The sequence below is a fragment of the Talpa occidentalis genome, unplaced genomic scaffold (genome assembly GCF_014898055.3).
Source record: "Talpa occidentalis isolate TD23 unplaced genomic scaffold, MPIMG_talOcc4v2.1 talOcc4.4, whole genome shotgun sequence".
Lineage (NCBI taxonomy): Eukaryota > Metazoa > Chordata > Mammalia > Eulipotyphla > Talpidae > Talpa > Talpa occidentalis.
This window is the reverse complement of record NW_023604295.1, coordinates 34,065,364-34,088,382: the sequence shown is the minus strand read 5'-3', so window position 1 is coordinate 34,088,382 and position 23,019 is coordinate 34,065,364. Positions and strand designations below refer to the sequence as shown.

Below are 23,019 nucleotides of genomic sequence, written 5' to 3'. Positions count from 1 at the left end.
TAGACAATAAGGTAATTGCTATAGTTAAAAAAAAAAGACACAAGCAATCTGTCTTGTTTTATTATTATTTAGATGTATGAGTCTGCTCCTCTGTGTTATGGGTTCCTTTTTTTTTTTTTTAAAGATTTATTTATTTATTTTTTATACAAGCACTAGGTACAGTCAGAAGCACGGGAGGGTAAGAGAATTCACCAGAGCCAGAGCAGGTACTAGAACAGGCAGAGTGACGAAATACACTGCTGAGGGGAGCAGTGAGTGGCAGGGGAGGTCTGTGCACCATGTGGGACCCTCGCTGGTATCGAGCCGGCACTGCAGAGGCTGTGTGCAGCTTCGCAGCCTGGCGCTCAACTGCTGCGCCACCAGGGGAGGCCCTGTGTTATGGGTTCTTGAAGGACAGAGTATATGTTGCTGTTTTAGTTTTTGCATCAGTCCTCTAGAGCCACAAAGAGTACATTTGTGCAAAAAGATACAACTTCATTTTAATTTTTTTTAATTTTATCTTTTTTAACATTTATTTTATTTATTTATGCATACAAGAGGTGGGGTATAGGCCAGAGGTGCAGGGGAGTGGGGTGGTGGTAAGAGGATTCACCAGAGACAAAGTGGGGAGCAGAATAAGCAGATGGACTGAAATACACTGCTGAGGGGAGTAGCTGCACCATGTGGGTAACTCCCTGGCCAGGGATCTAAGGAACTTGTGCTGCAGTGGCTGCGGATAGCTTCATAGCGCTGAGACTTAACCCCTTGCACCACCAAGGAGGCCCACAGCCTCATTCTATTTATTTATTTATTTGTTTGTTTGTTTGTTTGTTTATTTATTTAAAGATTTATTTAAAGATTTATTTATTTATACAAGAAACAGAGTACAGGTCAGATGCATGGGAGGGTGAGAGGATTCACCAGAGACAGCGAGAAACAGAACAGGCAGCCTGATGAAATACACTGTTGAGGGGAGCAGCAGGCGAGATAGTTGAGGTCTGCTTCGCCATGTGGGATTCTCACAGGCCGGGCGGGATCGAACCCCCATCGCAGAGGCTGAGGACAGCTTCACAGTGTGGCACTCAACTGCCTGCACCACCAGGGAGGCCCAGCCTCATTTATTTTTTTAAAGATTTATTTATTTATACAAGAGCTGGGGTATAGGCCAGAGGCACGTGAGGGTGAGAGAATTCACCAGAGACAGAGTGGGGAACAGAACAGGCAGACAGACTGAAATACACTGCTTAGGGGAGCCAAGGGTGAGGCAGGAGAGGTCTGCTGCACCATGTGAGTAGCTCCCTGGCAGACTGGGAATCGAACCCATGCTGCAGAAGCTGCGAACAGCTTCACAGCGCTGCACTCAACCCTCTGCGCCACCTGGGAGGCCCCACAGCCTCATTTTTTAAGTAGAAAAAGGGGGCCAGAAAGACTGCTCTGGATGGGCATGTAACCTGAGGACTAGAAGGAACTGGGAGGTTTATCCTGTCTTTTGTTAGAGTAATCTTTTCTTATTAGACTGGTCTTACCTCTCCTTGGATCTGAGAACACGTTTTTTCTGTTGTGCTAGTCTCTTGTTAGGGACCCAAAGCTGGCATCTGTTTCCCTGTGACTCCTGCTGTCAAATGTTGCTTTGTCAATGGTATGGCTTGGGTTCATCGATTTCCCAGAAAGGTGTAATGATTAGGCTATAACTAGCCAAAGTAGAAGGGAGACAACTGTGTTTTCCCTTCAGCAAGCAAAGCAGATGGTGATATAAACAGAGTGAAGGCGGAGTGCATGCAAACTATGCCTGAGGAATGGAGGCTTGACCTTATTGCTCTTGAGAGTATATTTCCCATAATTCTATTGGAAAGGGAAAACCCTGAAACTATTCATATTCATGTTATTAGCTTCCAGATAAACACCTGCCACCTATTCACTGTGTGGTTTTGGGCAAATCATTTCACTTCTCTGGCTTTTATACTCACTCCCCACCCGCTATTCTTCCTGCCATGACATCTGAACCTGGTTCCCAGTTTCAACAACTGATGTATAGAGAGTTTGGGGGACATCTTGGGGAGAAGATTCCAATGTGTGTGTAATTGTGAATATGCTGATAAGACACATCTGTTAGAATAAGTCTGAAATGCGGTGGAGTCTACCAATGAAAGTAAAATTTCAAGAAGAGAATCTAGCATTCTTTAGCCAACTTTTTGGAAGAAAGTGTCTGACAAGATGAGCCTGACTCTATGCAAGGGCTTGATATTGGGAGAAGGAGCTGTGTCCCTTGTAGGAAGGCAAATTGTGACCTGGATCCAGCTGTGTCTGACCCCTGAGAGCTTAGGGAAAGGAGAAACTTGGTTAGTGGTTGTAAGGAACTACCACAACTGGTAGCTTAAAACAAGAAACACATTTTCTGGCTGTTCTAGAGGGTAGAAGTCTAATATCAAAGTGCCAGTCAGTTCATGATTCCCCCAAGTTCTAGCATGGATTTCTTTCTTGCCTCTCTGGCTCCTGGTGGCTGTGGGTGCATCTTGGCTATGGCTCATTATTCTGATCTCTGCCTGTTTTCACATGCCTTCTTCTTCTTCTTTTTAAAGATTTATTTATTTATTCATACAAGCACTGGGTACAGTCAGAAGTATGGGAGGGTGAGAGAATTCACCAGAGCCAGAGTGGGGAACAGAACAGGCAGACTGACGAAATACACTGCTGAGGGGAGCAGCAGGCAGCAGGAGAGGTCTGTGCGCCATGTGGTGTTTCGAGCCAGCCACTGCAGTCTGGGTGTCAGGGGTTCCTGAAGGATGGGAAGGCATCAGCGAAATCATGAAGGAGGGGGGAAGGGGGAGTGAGGAGACGTGGACACTTGATCAGGGTGCAGGCATCGTCCTGCTGAGGGTCTCAGCAGTCCTTTATTTATACATTTTAAGCAAACCGTGAGTGCATTAGCATATGCATTAAACTAGGAAGATAACAATCATCACATCTTTTTCAAAAGCAGCCAAGGATCTGTTTGCCTTCCTGCAGAGGTCATAACATTTATTATTCTTTGTCTTAAAGAAGGCACAGTTGCTAAACAAAAATGCTCTTAGAGTAGTCATTTACCTTAAACAACCAAACAGTTATTTTATTACTAGCAAAAAGCCTGTGTGACTGCAACTAACACTTCTGTTTGCCATAGTGAAGGATTAACTAAGGGCTAGGGAAAACAAGGGGCAGGAAGTTACCTGGGGGAGGGGAAACAAAGGGATTTTTTTTTTCTAACTAACCTATAAAGTTTAGACTAACACATAACTAATTGATTAAAGCAAAAAACAGAAGGTTTTTATATAGAAATAATCATCTTTAGTATATATATGTTTTTTTTTTTTTTTTAAAGATTTATTTATTTATTTATTTACACAAGCACTGGGTACAGTCAGAAGCGCGGGAGGGTGAGAGAATTCACCAGAGCCAGAGCCGGGAGCAGATCAGGCAGAAGGACCGAAGTACACTGCTGAGGGGAGCAGCGGGCGGCAGGAAAGGTCTGCGTGCCATGTGGGACCCTCCCCTGGTGGCCGGGGAGCAGCCGGCGATCGAGGCTGCTGGCAGCTTTGCAACCCAGTGCTCAAGCGCTGCGCCACCAGGGAGGCCCTATAGCATATTGTTTTAGTATTGATTCTGTTATAGGGCAGCCCCGATATTGAACGGGTTACCTGGCTGTGGGTCCTCACCCGTGCGCTTAAAAGGGACTTATGAATACTCCACTACAGGCATGCACAAAAGGTTAATAAAAGGTTTATTTACAAGGAAAAAGGAAATAAGAAAAATGTACAACTCAGGGAGAAAATAGGGAAATAAAGTCTTTAATGCATCCTACCCGATCCGCTGACCTGGAAACCCAAAGGCACTCGCCGAGCTGGCCTGAGGCTGGAGAGCCAAAATGGGGACCCCTCCAAAGCCCACATGTCTGTCTTTATACTCACTTGGCTGCTTAACCCCTCCCTCAGGTTCCAGCCACCTTCCCTTTGGTGGTGATGGGATTTGGAGTTCCCAGTGTCTTTGGCTTTGGCCTGGGTTGGGGGTGGAGTCCACAAAGCCTGTATGGAATTAGCTTTAAGACATCCTTTTCCCCCTAACAATTCTATATTAAGGAACCAAGGGCCTGGAGGGTGTTAATGCCAGGCAAGCCACACTGACTCTTTCCTAGCCCCCAGCTCTCAATTAAGGGAGGAATTCTCCTAATCTAAACAAAGAGTTTTCTACCTATTACTCCTCTACTTATCTAGTCAGCGTAGTTTCCGTATTTAACTTTAAGATCAAGGGACAATTTCCTTTTCCGTAAGATTGTTGGTTGTTGTTTTAAGGAACTACAAATATTTCATCAGGGGCAGGGGTGGAGATGGTTATAGCCTTTGGTTCTCAAAAATGGTCCATATGTGACATATCAGTGGTTGTAACATTGACTATTTCCAAGTGCATTATTTGTGCTGCCATGGTTACTAGCTCAACCAGTCACAAAATTGCTGTTGACTTATTCTTGAATGCATACTCTAACAGCTACCATACCATTGTCACATCCAGGGGAATTAGCCCTAAACAAACAGGAAGAATTTAACAGAAGTCAGCTATGGCGTCTCCTGGCTTATCGGGAATTTTCTTACACTTGGAGCATGGCTGGCCTCTGCCACCCAACTGCTATCTTTAACTTTAAAGTAAAAGAATTTCCTTCTCCAATTAGCCCTTGCCGCTAAAGACCACATCTCCATATCAAAGAGTTGGCTGATAGATGTTTACAGCCTTTTGTTCCCAGAAGTTTTTTCACTTGTTAATGTAAGGCCAAATGTTGAATTGCTGCCTTTTTGGCAGAGAACTACTAATTTTATAAAAAAGGTAATATTTGTATCATGCAGTGCCATTTGTCATCAAATTGGTTATTCAGTGATTGATCAGTATTTGCAGTTTTACTTTAAATGCATATTTTAGCAATGGTAGAAACTAGTCATAAACAAATGAGGAGAATCTTGGAGTCAGCTAACGAGTTTCCTGATTTTTCAGAAATCTGCCCCATGCCCGGACTTTTGTCAGACGACATGAGTAGTATGGCTCCCAGCAATGTGGGACCCTCTCCTGCGGCAGGGGGATCGAACCGGCGGTCCAGAGGCTGGGGGCAACTTCGCAGCCCAGTGCTCAACTGCTGTGCCACCAGGGGAGGCCCTTCACATAACTTCTATGTGTCTTCTCTTCTTTTTTTTTTTTTTTAATTAATAAATTTTATTTTTATATTCTCATACATTTGCAATCCCCTTGTCTTTGGATTTAGGGTCCACTCAGCTATTTCAGGATGATGTCATTTTGAAATCCATAAAAAGATTTTTTTTTTCTAAATAAGGTCTCATTCATAGGTTCTGGGAGTTAAGATGTGGACATATCTTTGGGAGAGTCCCTCAAACTCTCTATATATCAGTTGTTGAAACTGGGAACCAGGTTCAGATGTCATGTGGCAGCAAGAATAGTGGACGGGTGAGGACCCACAGCCAGGCAACCCGTTCAATATCAGGGCTGCCTTATAACAGGTGGGCAGTGAGGATAAAAGTCAGAGGAGTGAAATGATTTGCCCAAAATCACACAGTGAATCGGTGGCAGGTGTTTATCTGGAGGCTAATAACTTGAATATGAATAGTTTCAGGGTTTCTCCTTTCCAATAGAACTATGGGAAATATACTCTGTCTTAGAACAAATGCAGTTTGTAAATACTGCTCTTTAAACAGTTATGTGAGTGCGAGGCTATTAAAACAGCAGGGAGGGGCTTTAAAAGGATGGAAACTAGAGGAGAGAAAGGGGAGGAGGTAGGTATGAGCACCAGGATCTTGGCCCGCAGGGCCTATTCCCCTTCACCCTCTAGATGAGCACCAGCTTGGATACCCCAAGGGTCCCGGCAGTGCTCAGTGAACAGAATGGTCCAAGACAATTTAAACTGTTGTTGTGACTCAGTATGGATCCTACAATTAATTTAATAGGTCACCACCAGCAGAAAAAAGAAAAAAGAATTAGAATAGAAAATACCAGAGGTTATTGTCAATAAAATAACTAAATATCTTTTTGAGAAGCATGTATCCAAGTCTGTGTGTAATCAATGGGATAATTTGTGCAATGCATTTTTTACCTAACTTACAGTGAGACATTTGAAAGCCACTGGTGTAAGAACTCCAGCTGGCTGGGCAGAGCATCACTTTAGAGAGCAGTGGTCCAGGGAAGTGCCATTGGTTCTAGGCATCACATTAGGAATGGTAGGGCGTGGGGAGTATTGGAGAAAAGGGGGCTCTGCCTGTGATAACAAATGCCGGCCTCAGTTTTCCTCAGCCAATAAAAGGAAACAGAGTATGAGGAAAAGGAAAGCAGTTTAACTTGTTGACAAATGAGGAGGGCAGCAGACTCATGCCTGAAAGACAACCATCCTGCCCTTAGACAGGGTGCAAGGGTATTGATCCAAAGGAAAAAAAGGGGAGATGGGCTAGGATCTACAAAGGGGAGGGGGAAAGTGTCAGCACGGAGAAGGGTGGGCACCAGCTTGCTTTTCTATCTGCTATATTCCTTGGAATGCAAGAAGACAAACCTGTCAAACAAGAGGGGGAATTGCAAGAAATAGGGAAAGACAAACTTGTTAATGCTTATCTGAGAGAACGATCATGTGTCCCTGCATCAGCTGGCCATAGCTGCAGCAGAGTGACCAGCTAGGAGAGGGCCTCAATACAAGAGAGAGCCCCTTGCTCTGAAGAGACCTTGCAACAAGAGTGAGATCCACTATTGTGTGGTGAGAAAAGATGATTAATTCAGTGAGAGCAGCAAAAAATTCAACAGGGATTGTGAATGTAGATTTGGACAGCTGCAGGGCATTCCGATTATAGGTGATTATAGGTAAGAGGAGGGTTTGCAACAGATTTGCAGTATTCAAGCTTTGTTTCTGTGAAACTGACAGAATCAAACTCACTGAAACAGAAACCACATAACCGACTTGGCAGTCCCAAGACCTGTATGCAGGGAGCCCTAGACCTAATTTGGGAAGCCTATAATTAATAACACTGACTCAGGAGGTGTTTGTGATCCCTCTTAGTTCTGATTCTTTAACTTTGTGGGTCAGACAGACATCTATATAATTTACCAGATAACATCATTTTGCAGCCAAGGACTGTTTCCTTCAAAATTGAATCTTCAGACCTGGGCGGAGAGTATAATGGAATGTTTGAAGGAAAAGATTCCTTTTTAACTTCAAATCTGAAACTCTGGAACCAAGCACAGTACTCTGCATAGTTGTGCTTTTAAAAGCTGGTGGAGGAAATGAGGAATAAATAGAATATAAAATATATAAAATATAAAATACAAAATACAGATGAAGCTGTTTTCTAATAGTCTGGCCAGCAGAGGGCAGGAGAGCTCAGTTTAACAACCGTTTCCTCTTGCAGCTAAAGCCTCCAGGGAGGTGAGGAGCAGGTCTGATTGTTATGGAGTTAGGAAATACACAAAGAGAAAAGGATGGAGACTTACAGGCCCAGCACATTAATCCCAAAAGGATAACACTCTTGTCAAGAAATAGGGTTTGCTTTAGGTCAGTTGTGAAGATAGCGAGCAGGATATGATTTCACCTGCTCCGAGTGGAAGGGATTCAAGGAACTTCACACTGCGCTTACATCATAGGAAGAAAACAGAACTAAGAGAATCACCCATTCTGACTCTAATACCAGTTATGTGGTCTTAAGAGAGATTGCCCTTCTCTTGGCTTCAGTTTTCCCATATATAAACAAAGGGGGGAGGAGAGATGATTTTGAAGGTTCAGGTCTGTGGATGGCTCCACTTCTGGCTCCTATCCTGCTTTCCCTCAACCCTTGTAATAATTAACAGAAGAATCGAGGAGGTAGTTGCTTTGGTCAAGTAAGGCAAAGCCAAGCCCATTGTCCTCAGGCGTTTCCAAGTCAAATGTGGGAAAGAAGAGAAAGGCAAAAGGGAGAAGGGAAATAGATGACTGGATCAAGAAGATGTGGTACATATACACCATGGAATATTACTCGGTAATTAAAAAATATAAACACATGCAATTTGCAGCAACATGGATGGAGCTGGACCGGATCATGCTAGGTGAAATAAGCCAGAAAGAAAAAGAAAAATACTGGATGGTCTCACTCATAGCAGGAATTTAGAAAACCTAAATAAGGGACCAGGATAAACAATAACTATATGAAAAAAAAAATCAAAATGAACAAACAACTGTAAACCAGAGACACACTATGGTGGGGGGAGGGTGGGGAAAGGAGGGATTGGGGTCAAAATAAGAGGGGTGCAATTCTATGGGGAATATAAAAATTAAAAATGTAAAAAATAAAAATAAAATAAAAAAATAAAAAAGGGAGAAGGGACAGAGCAGTGAGAAGGGAGAAGACCATGGTGGATCGTGGTTTGTGACTCCATGGTTTTTTAGAGAGGTAGAAGCTCAGTTGCAGATGAGAATTAAGCTCTTAAAAGACATAGACCTATGCCTCAAAATCTTAGTAGCTGGGACCCAGACATTTGTATTTTTAAAACATTTCCCTTGCAATTCTGGCATGAAACCAGGGTTAAGAACCACCAGTCTAGATTAATTGCCTTATGATTAAGTGTGAGGAAATTTTTTTCTGTTTCAGGGATACTTTCAAGCAAGGACAGTTCTGTATTTACATGACCACTAGCTTATATTTGCAAAGTGGGGTGCTCAACATCACCCCGCAGAGGAACTTTGCTATCTTTTCTATAAGGCTCCAGGGAACGGGATCAATGGTTCCCAGCCCCATTTCTTAGAGTCTGATGATCAAGATAGTTCCTCCCCTGCTGACTATACAGGAAAGGCTCATGGATAACCTCCAGATTTCATTTCCTGATTGCAGGAGAAAAATAGGTAAAGAGAACTGGGAGATATCCTTTGAATGGCACCATGGGGCAGAGCACAGCTCAATTTCATTTTATTGGGGGAGCCTGAGCAGAAATCAAAGGTCAAGTCCAGGAAGCTTTTGGAGAGACCAATGGACCCAATGGACCCAGTTGCCTGAGAGAAAGGCAACTGAAAGAAGGACTAAGGGTAAAATGTTATCTTATCTCTGGGGAGAGAGGAAATGCTGGGCTGGCAGGAAGAGCTGACAGCAGCCCGGCTGCACTATGTAACCTAGAACCTCGATTCCCTTGTCTGGTTGATATTAACACCCTCAATCAGATATGAGTTGCTGCCCAGAGGTGAGTTTGCATTGTTATTCACTCCTATTGTGCACCAGGGACACAAACCTTTTTCAGTGGATGATGGATGTATCCTCCCTAGGTTTCTGAAAGATGTGAAGACTTACATTTTCAGTGACTATGTTAGCATATTCACATGAAAACTTCCATCAGTTCTTAGCACATAGGAACAGCTATAGCAGCGATATTTAGGATTTTTTTTCTTGTTGAGTCTCTGAGATCGCTAAGATATCAATAGATTTATGTTCCTGAAAGTGTCAGCTACCGAGGGCTGGGGTTCAAGTGATACTGTCTTCAGTCACCTGAGGTTCATGATGCTTGTCCTGCCCATTGAGTTTGTATAAAAGGGGGAAAGATCTCAGATAAAAGGGGGCACTTTGTCTTCAACTCAGCCATCATTTTTCAGCAAGTACTCTATGGTTCAACTACTTGTGATCCCTGAAGAGGATACAAATACGACTGAGACCAGGTTAGTGAACCTTTCATGAATGAGGCATACAGAGTCCACAGGAACGGGGATACAATAGGGATGTTTCTATAGGAGCACAAAGGACACACTTTAGGGCACAGGAAAGGCTATATTGATTCTGGATGGGATACTCTAAAGCATCTTAGAACAAGTTTTGTGATGTTCACAGTCAGAGTTGAGTCAAAAGTATACCAGGTGGACAGAACAGCATGCATGTCAAAAATGGGCACAAGAGACTACAGGATGTGCTCAGGGAGAAGCAGGTGGTTGGGGTATGGGGAGGGTGGGAGATGAGGAGCGGCACAGGGTGAGATGATGAGGAAGGTCAGTGTCTGAGGAAACACGGCGTCCAGCTGAGGTGTCCGCATTTGAACTGGTCAGCACTGGGAAATCACTGAAAGCTTTTGAGCTGGAAAGTGACAGAATGGAGACCAGCTAGACTACTGTGAGAGGACAGGCCTGAGCTGAGATTTCACCACACACTCACACCATTCCCTCACCCATGGAAAAAGTTTTCCTTCCACAAGCCCCTCCACTCTAATGCTATCACCTCAGGTCAGGCTTTGTGGAAGTCAATTTGGCAGGAAAGTCTGACTCCTCTACCACTAGCAGGAACATGAACTGGGACACTTTAAGCTGAAATCCAGTCCATCAGAAGCCCCTAGACAATAGCAAGCTTTCATTCTTGTGTTCCATGGTAGTAAGGCTGCCTTAGAAAGAAAGGTGTTCTCACCCAAGCATTCTTGCCCTTTGGCAAGAAAAGTCTCTGTTTCACCATATCCTGCCCTACCCCAACACCCATACCAGTAAGTCTGCCCTCTGCTGGGTGGGTCCCTTAATAGAAATTGATCTCCCACCTTTACCTAGTTAATCAAAACCTTCCTTCTAGAATTGTCTAGAAGTGAATGCACATGAATAGTCACCAAGGAGAAGTATATGAGAGAAGAGACTATTTTCTAATGGATGAATTTCCGCTCCCATCTGCTGCATTTCTCTGGAAATGCAGGAAGGAGACCTTCCTGGACCTTCCAATCACAATTGCCATGAGCCCCGTGTGAGGATGAGGCCTGAGGATCAGAACTGAGCCTTCTGCTCTTAAAGGCTGGCTCACTGGCTGTCCTCCTTAGCTGAGCCCTGGCTGCATCCATCTGAGCAGAACAACAAGCACAGGTCTCTATCTTTTTATCATGTTTTATGGGTTCTCCAGCACTTTCACTTACATTGTCTGATGTAGTTCTTATATTTTAGGAAAAAAACAAGGATTATGTGGCCCATTTGAAGCAGGAGAAAACTGAACACTTAAGCCTCAGGCCTCAGAGAGCCAGTCCAGGGCCTTTTCCACTAGTCTATGCTGCTTCTCCCCACTGCCTTCATTTCTCCCCACTTCTTCTTTTTAAATACTATAGTAAATTTTCAAAATGTTCTCACCGCTCACATAAGTGAGAGGTGACATAACTTTTGTGACATAAATTTTATAATAGCTTTTTAAAGGTATAATTCACATATCACAAAATTTAAATTGGCTTATTCTCTGATTTTCTTCTAAGAAGATGACAAAAACTGTCCATTTGCAAAATGTCATGGAGAAGTCTTTGTCAGAAATCCACTTCTTGTACATTTAGGACTTTGTAGAACTATAAGGTATTTCATGGAGTGTCTAGATTACCCCTTGTGCGTTCCTATTTTTTTTCTTCTTTTTTTAAACTCGATATCCAAACAAAACATGCACGGATTTTATTAATTCTACTTCAAAATTGACTTCACATTTGGCCAGTCCTCACCTTCTCCATGGCTACCACAATAGCCTTAAATGCCATCTTCTCTTGCCTCAACTAGTTTGGGGAATAAGGTGCCCAATAACAACTGTAAACCACCTTCCCTAAAAGGGAGACAGGTTCTGGGGGTTGGCTGTTGAGAGCTCCTGTTGGGGAGATATAAATATCTATATGTCTAATCCACTAGTTTGGCCATAGAGTGTATAAGGGAGAATATATGTCCCTTTTATCCTGGTTCCTGTTTTCTCTTAAATGGTTCTCGGACACCTGAGTTACCTCTCTTCGTCTATTCCTGAACTCCTACAGTTAATTCTCCACTTACAAAAGTCATTATCTAAAATAAGTTAAATCAGGTCACTTCCTGGCTCAAAATCTTCCAATGGTTTCCTAGCCCTGGACCCTGCCTGTCTTGCTGCCACAGCTCCTAGCCCTCAATGATCCACCCTCTCTGTTCTAGTTCCCTTGTTTTATTTTGGGGGTTTGAGTATATTAAGATCATGCTTCAGGGTCTTTGCATTCATTGTCCTTTTACCTGGCAAGGAAATAATCTTTATTCAAATATTTGCTAGGTTAGTTCCCTCATCCAGATCTCTGCCCTCAATATTTCCTCATCAGAACGGGTCTCCCTTAGCCATCAGGCTCTGATTTTTGATTTAGTTCTCATAAATTTCAAAACTATTTAATTAATTGAAGTGTTTACTTCAATTGTCTTTCTCTAGGATCCTGCCAATCTACTTTACTGCTGTACAGCTGGCCACTCAAGCAGTGTAGAATCTCAATATTTTCTGGTAGAAATCATTTGGGTGAATCAATTTTATAGATGAAGAAACAAGTTCAGAGTGGGGAGGGTAGGTCAGTAGCAGAAACAGGACAGAAGAGCAAGATTTCTAGCAGACGAGTTAGAAAGACCACGTTCCATTCTCCCCCCACCCCATATTACATAAACCGGGTTCTTTTTCAACATCAGCGCCTCATTTTAAGAAAGTTATAGCATTTTAACACTACAGCACACTCTAGCTTACCCCTTCATTTCTTTCTTTCTTTCTTTCTTTCTTTCTTTCTTTCTTTCTTTCTTTCTTTCTTTCTTTCTTTCTTTCTTTCTTTTTTTAAAGATTTCTTTTATTTGTGCATACAAGAGCTGGGGTGCAGGCCAAAGGTGTGGGTGAGAGGATTCACCAGAGACAGAGTGGGGAGCAGAACAGGCAGATGTACTGAAATACACTGCTGAGGGGAGCAGCAGGCTAGACAGGAGAGGTCTGCTCGGCCATGTGGGTTAGCTCCCTGGCTGGAAATCGAACTCATGCTGCTGAAGTTGCGAATAGCTTCATAGTGCTATGCTTAACTCCTTATGCCACCAGGGAGGCCCCTTACCCCTTCATTTCTTGAAACTTGAACTCAGTGATCATCGGGGCTGGAAGGGCTCACAAAGCTACTTATTGAGCCTTTTATTTTGCAGAAGAGGAAACCATGGCCCAGAGAGGGTGTCACAGAGTTGAATGAGAAGCCAGGTCTCTGGACTCCCAGACCAGACAGCTTTTACTTCCCTGAATTGCTTAATATTGAATGCCTATGCCTGTTCACAAATTTTACACTTTCCTGATCAAATGAGTTTCTACTCCTCACATTGACAGGTAGTTCACCTCCAAATGTACATTCCACCAGGGAGGTAGGGAACATACATGTCCTGGCTAGACGGGTTGCACAGGGAAGATGCTTGGATGCCTTTCAGAGTGCTAGTGTCCTAGCAGAAGTCTGTTCAGCCAGGTATCTTTGGATACCTTCAGCCAGGTATCCATCCAGAGAAGAATTTCTAATGTGGGGCTACATTCTCCCTCTGACCTTGCTGCTTCCTGCCTGTGTGCCCTGGTGCAGGGCACTTAGATTCTTGGGACCTCTGTTCTCTGTGAGATGGGGCTAGCACACCCTCATGTGCTGGATGAGAATGTCTTTTGTGAACACTCCTCCACTCTGCCCCCCTGCCCCTGCATTAAGGATGAGGGGAGGTGGTTTCTGGTGACCAACATCAGGAAAAAAAGTCCCCTGGTACAACCAGGAACCACTTTCCCCTCCCAGCCTTTGGGACATGGGAAAGACGTCTTGGAGGGTTGACTATAGAAGACTCAGGTTGAGGAAGTTGGAAGCACTTGTATGCTAAACCAACCTTTATGCAAAATTTGATGACTTGATATATAAGGAAGAATTTGTGCTCACTTTTGTCCTGGCTCCACTTCTCTCTTTGGTGGTACTTAGACTCCTAACAATGCAAGGATTATAAAACAAAATAAAACAAAAAAATTCATCAGTCATTTAATCCATGGCCTCAGCCCTTTAGCAGGGATGAGAGAGAGACAAACAGACCTTCTAATTCCTAAGTAGATATTAAGACAGGTAACAATCATGAAGATTCTTGGTGAGACAGTTGACAAGGAAGGAAGCAGAAAGGGAAGAAGAAAGTCAAAACAGGGAGACTAATGGCACACACTGCGACTGATATTGGTCAGGCCTGGTCGGAAAGGAAGACGTGCAGATAAGTCTAGGAAAAAGCCAGATGGATAAGGCATGGAAGTGGGGCAGGAGTCTGGAGAAGGATGAAAAAGATCTCCCAGAACAGAGCAAGATGTGGGGCTGCAATTTGTTCTTTGACTGGATCTTGTTTTAGGAAAACTCTCCTCTATTCAGTGGTGTTACCAAAGGTGGAGGAGATGTGAGATCAGTCAGGGGCTCCTCAGGACAGTTGGGCTGACATAACTGGACTAATTCAGGGGTTATGGAGGGTTCAATGAATATACAGAAAATAATATGTATTTCCTGAGGTTGGGTTTTACAACCCCAGATTTATTGTGTTTTCAGACTTTTTTTTTAAAGATTGATTGATTGATTGATTGATTTATACAAGCACTGGGTACAGTCAGAAGCATGGGAGGGTGAGAGAATTCACCAGAGCCAGAGCCGGGAACAGAACAGGCAGACCGACAAAACACACTGGTGAGGGGAGCAGCGGGCGGCAGGAGAGGTCTGCGTGCCATGTGGGACACTTGCCGGTGGCCGGGGATTGAACCGGTGCTGCAGAGGCTGTGGGCAGCTTTGCAGCCCAGTGCTCAACCACTGCGCCACCAGGGGAGGCCCCAGACTATTTTTAATGTCATTTTTTGTGCTTAGCCTTGCTGATTTGCCCAGTCGGGAAACTTGAGCATTCTTGGCTGTGTGTTCTCTCACTGCCTTGGCTTACGGACACAAGGAAGTGGCAACACTTATCCAAACGTTCAGGACCTGTCTTGCCGCTCAATATTTTGCTTTTGATCTAAGTACTGAAAATGCATACATGATGTATGGCTAGTGACAGAATGGGCCAAGTTCCCTGCTTCACTTGGTTTTTGGAGATACATCTTTTAAAACCTTTTTATGAACTTGAAGGTCATAAAGTGGCAGCCATTGGAAAGCTTGCAAAGATCATTGAGTCCTTGATAGAATTTTAGTTAGCCCTTTCTTGATAATGAATTATTTTGAAACAAACAAACCAAAAGCTTCTGGAACTCTTATCTGAACAGCAAACATCTAATCAGAATGATCACAACAAGAATCCTAAGACAGCTTGTCTTAAATACTCATCCTTCCTATGTGTGTGGTGGGTAGGGGGTCTGCTGGATCTAAGGGTCTGCTGTTCCTTTCTGCACACACAGACACACAACAGTGGTCATATATGTTTTGGGAATTCCTCAAATTTGCATGTCCTGACTGGGAGTCCCAGACCTAATCCTGCTCCTACCAGCCAGGATCCTAATAGGAACCTCTGAGTTGACTGAAAAAATTCTGGCCTTGGAAAGTGGAGGACTCTCCTGTCTCCCACTGAGCAATCTATGAGCCATAGCTCTCTCTATTTGTAGGTATCAGTGATTTAAACTCTGAACTAGATGGTTTCTAACATTGCGTTCTTCCAGTTCCAAGTTTTTAAGGACCATCAGGAAATCAATCTCACTTTAAATGCATTTTTTTTTTCCTGATGGTAGAAAGGCAGCTAGATCAGAAATCTCTTAGTTGCTGAGAAAAGGGGATAGAGGATGAGCTTAGGGTGCCTTCCCTGCTTTAGAGGAAAAAGTGAAGTTCTTTTACATTCCCATTACATCTTAATCTATAAGCCTGTTGACAAAGACAATGGAGAAAGAGATAGCTCAGTCCCTGCAACATTCACATTCCATTCTTGAATCTGTTCTTATAGGAATGATTCTGAATCTTCACAGGCTTACACATATACTTTTAATTTTTTTTGGCCCAAGTAAAATGTTTGAATATGATGATAGATAAAATTGTCTGGATACCTTGATGTGTACGCATCTATGTATGTAAGTGCATTTATTTGCCCTTTCGGGGGCTGAGGGAACGTCTGTGTGTAATTGAGCATGCACATGTGCATATGAGTGAAAATCCGGAATGTGTATGTGCATAGCGCTGAGGGAATATAAAAGACTGTGTCGTTAGTGTGATGTGTGTGGAGTCAATTATGGGGGCCTGTGCGCGTGCAGGTTTTTTCTTTTTTTTTTTTTTAAGTAAACAACTTTGGATTGTGTAGCCTCCTCTCACTTCTGTGATTGATTTCACGAAGGTAATGATGCGTAAAAGCGCTGGTGAGATCTGGGGGCGCCTCCTAGTCTGACGTCAGAGAGAGTGTTTAAAAGGGGGACGAGCACACAAGCCGCTTTAGGAGTCGCGAGGTTCAGAGCCTTCGCTGCTGCCTGCGTTTCCGCTCCTAGAGTTTGACAAACCGTCTTTCTCGCTTGGCTCCCCGGCGCCACCGAGATGCTGTCCTGCCGCCTTCAGTGCGCGCTGGCCGCGCTCTCCATCGTCCTGGCTCTGGGCGGTGTCACTGGCGCACCGTCGGATCCTCGACTCCGTCAGTTCCTGCAGAAGTCCCTGGCTGCTGCCGCGGGGAAGCAGGTAAAAATACTCTGTCTTCTTTACACTTTCTCGAATCCCCAACCTTCCTTAAGCCTTCCCCCTGCCCTTTTGGGTGGACTTAAGAGGTGGTTCTGAGGAGTTGCAGTGTTTTTCTGTGTCCCTCAGCTCCCAAAACCCTCAGGAAAACTTTTTAAGTCCAGAATCTCCTTTTATGTTTCTCTCTCTCTGTGTGTGTGTGTGTCTTTCTGACCAGCGCAGTCGATCACATTCAGGTGAGTCCTTTGGCATTCAAGGAAATCGCAAGACCTGGGTCATTGAGTTCAAAGATGACATCTATCCCCGGTACTGAAAGTGCTGACCCAGGTGCTGAAAGCTCAGAACTCTGAAACTGGCACCCTCTTAAGCAGAGCTTCCCTCCTAGGCAGCGGATTTGGGGGCTAAAGGGCACTCTATAGATGGAACACAATATGTTTACTAATATGGAAGGTCTGGTTCCCCATAGGTGACTTTGTAAAAATGGTAAGAAGAATTCCAATTTACAGCTCATGATATGGAAATTGAGTTAAACTGTTGGCACATGTTTAATCTTTGCAGAACTGTCTTAACGATCTGCTTTTCTCTCTCTCTCTCTCTCTCTCTCTCTCTCTCTCTCTCTCTCTCTCTCTCTCTCTCAAGTCTTCAGAGGTAGAAAACTTGATTTCAGTTTTTAACTATTTTTGTGTAACTTGGTGATTATAACAATTTCACTTATTTTTAGATTTTTAACTGATTATAAGTGTGAACCAAAAAATGCACAGCTGTGAAAATTGGGTTTTGGGTATGGGGTGAGTCTATTTTCAAGCCTGAGATTTTAATTTCTTCTTCTCTATCATTGCCCTCTCTCTCTCTCTCTCTCTCTCTCTCTCTCTCTCTCTCTCTCTCTCTCTCTCTCTCTTTCTCCCCCAACACACACCCCATATAGGAACTGGCCAAGTATTTCTTGGCAGAGCTGCTGTCTGAACCCAACCAGACAGAGAATGATGCCCTGGAACCTGAAGATCTGTCCCAGGCTGCTGAGCAGGATGAAATGAGGCTGGAGCTGCAGAGATCTGCTAATTCAAACCCAGCCATGGCACCCCGAGAACGCAAAGCTGGCTGCAAGAATTTCTTCTGGAAGACTTTCACATCCTGTTAGCTTTATTAATTATTCTTGTCCAACCTCTGATTACTCTCCTCCAAGCTCCATTTCTCTCCCCTAATGACCCCAATCCTCAACAATACCCTTACATTAGGAATTGAAGTCTGTAAATACAAAATAAAATTATGGTGAAATTACTGAAAACAAGAATTTGATTTTTTATTGAGTAATCCTTTTCGTTAAATCATACATGATTAATGTCAGTTGTCATTACAGATGATTTGTTCGAGATATACACTCCAAATCACAAGACATACTATTTAAAATTCTCTGGGGGTAATAAAAGGGTATGTTTTAAAGGGTGACCCTTATGATTTAGATCATTTCAAACTTAAATAATTTCAAATGCTATGATTTTTATCTTTAATCCAGTGATTATCTGGGTCTTTTATCTTTTAATCCATATTGGAATGAACTACCACAAGCATCAATTACACAGACTAAATACACTGAAAATCATACATGTGTTGAAATGGGTATCAGTATTTATGGATAGATACATTGAAATGTCTGAATAATTAGCAGGCTGGTGTGTAAAATATATAACATGAAAAAGGGAAGGAAACAAAAATTCTAAAATTGGTGTAATGAAGCCGGTGTACATAGCTAAAAAAAGAGAATATTCGCTTCTACTTTGTGAAAATTTATGTATAGAGGCACCATTGCTTTTATATCTTATTTGACAATCCTCTCTGCAAATGAACAAGGCTAAATTATTGCCTCTGTTTTATAAGTAAGCTCCTAAAATTTTTTCTCGGGGGGGAAATATTTTAAATATGAGATTCCATCATGAGTGTTACATGGGTTGCAAGAAATGTGTTGTCTCTTCAGTGAATGTTATACTATTTAAGGCATCAAAACACAATATCATAATCACAGAATAACTAAAGGAGAGATTTCAAGTCTTGATTTTAATAAACTGGGAATCAAATAAAAATCCAAAAATAATAGAAATAAGCAATGCATAATAACCATTATTATTAGCATTGTAAGAACAATGGTATCCCTCAACACAGAGAAAAAAACATGGCTAATTTAGCTCACGAAGACCTCACACCTCTTTAGGGGTGTGCATTTTCATCACCAACTTTACTTCTGAATAGTTACTAAAATTACCAAGCAAATATAAATACAAAACCTCAATGTAAATCTCCAATTATAAGCTATTGATGGGAGAATGTAAGCATCTAAGAGGAACTTCATATTTTATAGAAAATATTTGTATTAGAAAACACACATTTTTAGTATCAATGTGACTTAATAGGAGTTAATCTCTAAACAGCTGCTCAAACAAGAGAAAATCCAAGCTACTTTACTAGTCTCTGCGAATACAGAACGTTCTTTGAGGTACACATGCATGTTTTATTTACAAGACATTTAGGAGAGAATTAATGTGTGTCCACTTAGGGGACCAGTCTGTGTTAAATGCTTTATGTACATCTGGTTACCAACCAACTCAGTGGAGTAATAGAATCACAATATTATGATTAAAGTGTAGAGGAGAATGAAGCGTAATTGTTTCGTGAGCGGTGCATAATTTGTATGAATGCTGGGGGATTTTAAATTTTCAGTATCATCTTTAGTTGTCAGTTCCCAGTAGTAATATGGAAATAATTGGCAAGAATTATGTAGTTATGTGCCCACATATATATTTATTCTATATTTAAAACAAATTGAATGAAACATTTGATCAGGGTGAGTTACCTTTCAGCATTATTCTTCCTTCCTTTCTAAGTAATGTTATACTAGTCCGGGCACATGTCACACATCCCTTCCAGATGTGATTGCCTTCTGTGCTTTGACATTGACAGGGGTGCAGAAGGAGTGCTAATTTTTTACTATTTCAGATAATATAGGGAGAACAGCTTTTCTTTTTTAATATACAGTAGGTTTTAACTTTTATTTCTTATTTAGTTCATTTGTGTCCCTCCTAAGTTTCATTCACTGAAAGAATCCAAAGTTCTAGCCTGTTTATCATCTAGCCATAATGAACCCTTCATTTTATATTTTCCTTCCTCCCTACCACAACCACAGGCTTCAGCAATAGTAAGTAATTTGCTCTTCTTTTCTGGGCCTTATCTGCCCCATCTGAAAATAGGCATAAAACAATCCTTTAGAGTTCTGAGAACTCACTGAGATCACATATTTAAAATTCTTAGAAGATGGTAAACAGTTGATTAGTGTTAAACGTTCTTACTGTATTAATTTTGTTATCACATCCCATACTGTCCAAACAAACTTTCTTTGCCTTTGCTATATCTTTTCTTTTCCACAGATCCAAATCAACAGCCTTTGAGATTTATTTAATATGCTTCTTGCTCCCTAAATTCTTGATTTGTACCTTCAGTTGGGGCATCTTCAATCTCTGGGTACTAGAGTGAGTGTTTGTGTGTGAACTTCCAATGAGTAGATAGATGCTTGTTTCATACACTCAATATTTCATGCAGTGTCTTATACCCAGTAGGTTTGTAGTCTTCATTGATTCAAGAGCTTGCAGTTTCAAGTGAAACAAATCTGTTTACCAGGTGACAACATTCTTTCTTAATACTTTAAATGGAATAGGGAAACACTAATATGACATCAGAAAGATATAGCAGATGATGCTTTTAATAACCATTGAAGCAAGTGATTAACAGACTTACTAATTTTAGAAGCTTCGATCAGTCCAGTTTTCTTTAGTCATGCTAGTAGAGCTTGCTTAACTGTCCCCCAAGCACAAAGCTCCAGTTATGGAGAACGAGATTTGCTTTCTTTTTTACATTTGGTTATTTTAAGATCATGCGATTCATTTTGATCCTAATGCAGTACTATTATAATTTTCTTGATCTTGTCTCCAACTATTCTCAACATACACACAATTCCATTTTATGTTAACTCAAAATGCACTGTCAGTTCTGAATATCAGACAAGGAAGAGAGGTTAGAGATCATCTGCTCCTCACCATGATCTTACTGGAGTCTAATATATGGAAAGGTAAAGTCATCTGTCCAAGAAATCTGGTAAGTTGATGCAGAGTTTGGGTGAAATCTTGGTTCCCTTTCTCCTTCCTCAAAGTTATTCTGATTGTTCTACAACACTGTCCCTCACAGAATCTGCCCATCTAGATAATGGGAGTGTTCATTAGTCCAATGTGAATGGTAATTTTGTCCCTGAAATTTCTTCCTCTTCCACTAATTATCTGGTCTGTATCTGAGAACAAAATAATTGATACAAAATAACATCCTATAATTACAGAAAGACTTCAGAAAGAAACTGTGAAGGAATTGATCAGTAGTAGAAAAATATTCAGGGGAGATGGGATTTACTAAATTACGCTCAATAAGTCTCTCTTGGAGCAGAGACTAAGGGTCTGCCTCAGAAAGTAGATGGAATCTTTACACTAAGGAAATGAAATTTTGTCTGGAGAGTGGCCTTCAAAGAAGCTATGTTTCACATCCATGGGTCTTGGGAACAGACACCTCAGTGACCACCTCTGATTCTTTAGTAAGTGAGACTGATGCTTTGATTCCAGATGCTCAGTTTCAAATGCCCTAGAAAGTGTCTTAGTGTAAGGACTATCAGGGAACTGGGAAGCAATACTTGTGTGATAAACTCTCTTCTTTCAGGAACTGTGTCTAGGAAGTAAGACATATTTAATAAAAATTACTATACTCCAGGGCCTCCCTGGTGGGGCAAGGGGTTGAGGCTCAGCACTGTGAAGCTATCTGCAGCCACTGCACAAGTTCGATTCCTGGCCAGGGAGATGACCCACATGGCACAGTAGACCTCTCCTGTCTTGCCCACTGCTCCCCTCAGCAGTTTATTTAGGTAGATCCACCTATTATGCTCCCTGCTCTGTCTCAGGTGAGTCCTCTCACTCCCCACACCTCTAATCTACACCCCAGCACTTGTATGCATAAATAAATAAAATAAATCTTTAAAAAAATTACCGCATTCCTTAATGGAAGCTTGTACAGGAAAGAACAACTCCTGTCATTTTTTCTTTATTATTCTGATAACTGGTTTTTAAATGATTGTTTGGAAGTCTAAGTGGTTTTAATCTGGATGAAATGAATAAATTATAAGTATTGTGGTATAAATACATTCATGTAACATGATAATCTAGGTTAGTTTGAAAGGTGTTAGCAGTCCTCTTTTATATATGAAGAAACTGAGAATCAGAGATTAGGTAACTTGTCGAAGATATCAACAGCTGGTGAGTTGGGGAGCTGGAATAGCTTGTTTGCTTTTCAAATCCACTGCTTCCCTACTGTATCCTCAGGGAAAGAAATAAATAAAAGGAAATTGTAACTTGCTGGACATAGTAAGTACAGGTTAGCTCCAGATTGTCTTTACTTATCTCTTCTATACATAATTTGAATGGGAATTACTATTTTATCATTGACCAACGAGAAATGGACTTAAGGCTCTGTGATTGGAGTTTGATTTTGTGATTTTGTTAGGGACAGTATTTCAAAGAAATATCTGTAATCCTTCTTTTTGCATGTTCAATGTCATACTTCTAGTTTTTTCAGATGAATGAATAAACAAATAAAAAAATTTAAAGCTTCAAGCCATAAGGACTCTTTTTCTCCATGTAATCCCCGCCCCCCCCACCGCCCCCGCTCTCCCCCCCCCCCCCGACCCCCAGCCGCCTCCAACAAGATTCAGCAAAACCAAGTGATGAAATTGAAGACCTTTTGATTCTGGTCTTTAGTTTTCAGTTCTGTTTCATCCACATTTATGGCTGGGTAGTGATCAAGTCTTCTTCACTCTGGTCTTGTATGTACATCCTGTGAAAAAACAGCCTGGACCCAAGATTTGAGATCAGAGAATTTTCCTTAAATTTATAAATGAGGTCAAATCTTACCCAAATAGGCTTTTACGCCACAGCAGCTTATATACCTCTGAAGGTCTCAGAAAAATATTCTAGGTCACATAAGTAGTCATCTCATTCCCATTAGCATCACATGCCTCTGGAATAAGGCCCATTAAGATGGTGAAATTGCTATCTAGATGTTAAATAGTTCTACTAAAATAACCAATATTTAAAAAAAAATAGCATTTAACCCAGAGTTCAAATAGTTAAGAAAGGTAATGCATTCCCAGTTAATTGCTGTCTAATTCTATCTTTCTTGTATCTTTGTAGTTCCAAAATTGCCTTAAGGTCAGATGGCACACTTTATGAAGAAAAACATCAAACAAGCCTAAAAATGCTATCCTTGGGTATCAATTTATTTGACTATAAAATGTATATTATATGAATTAATTTAAAAATTTAACTAGGATATTGTTCTTTCTTCCTCAATTCTCCGTCTGTATGTTCCCACTTGCTCTCCAAACAAGGATGGGTGACTTTACCAGACTACTCAGCAATGTCTTCACCCCCAACATGTTTGTTATTATACATGGACTAACATGAGGTATTCATTAGTAAGACCGCTCAAATTCTGCAGCCTTCACAAAGTCTTCTGGAATTTTCTGCCTTTCAGGTTCATCCTCTCATCTGATTTATCAAAAAATTTGTAGAT

The 23,019-nt window shown here is 41.7% G+C and overlaps 1 protein-coding gene across 1 annotated transcript; it reads left to right on the top strand.

Annotated features, from left to right (window-relative positions):
- The first annotated feature begins 16,124 nt into the window (after nt 1-16,124).
- On the top strand, nt 16,125-17,646 carry SST (somatostatin). The gene is made up of 2 exons (XM_037524551.1): nt 16,125-16,371; nt 17,294-17,646. Exons 1-2 carry the CDS (start codon nt 16,234-16,236, stop codon nt 17,504-17,506), a joined length of 351 nt encoding a protein of 116 aa, XP_037380448.1. The 5' UTR covers nt 16,125-16,233; the 3' UTR covers nt 17,507-17,646.
- The last annotated feature ends 5,373 nt before the right edge of the window (nt 17,647-23,019 follow it).

Excerpts from the sequence above, each read along its gene's own strand:
- SST (XM_037524551.1), top strand. The coding sequence starts at position 16,234 with ATGCTGTCCTGCCGCCTTCAGTGCGCGCTGGCCGCGCTCTCCATCGTC. Across the intron at positions 16,372-17,293 it reads CTGCTGCCGCGGGGAAGCAG|GAACTGGCCAAGTATTTCTT; the intron begins GTAAAAATACTC and ends CACCCCATATAG.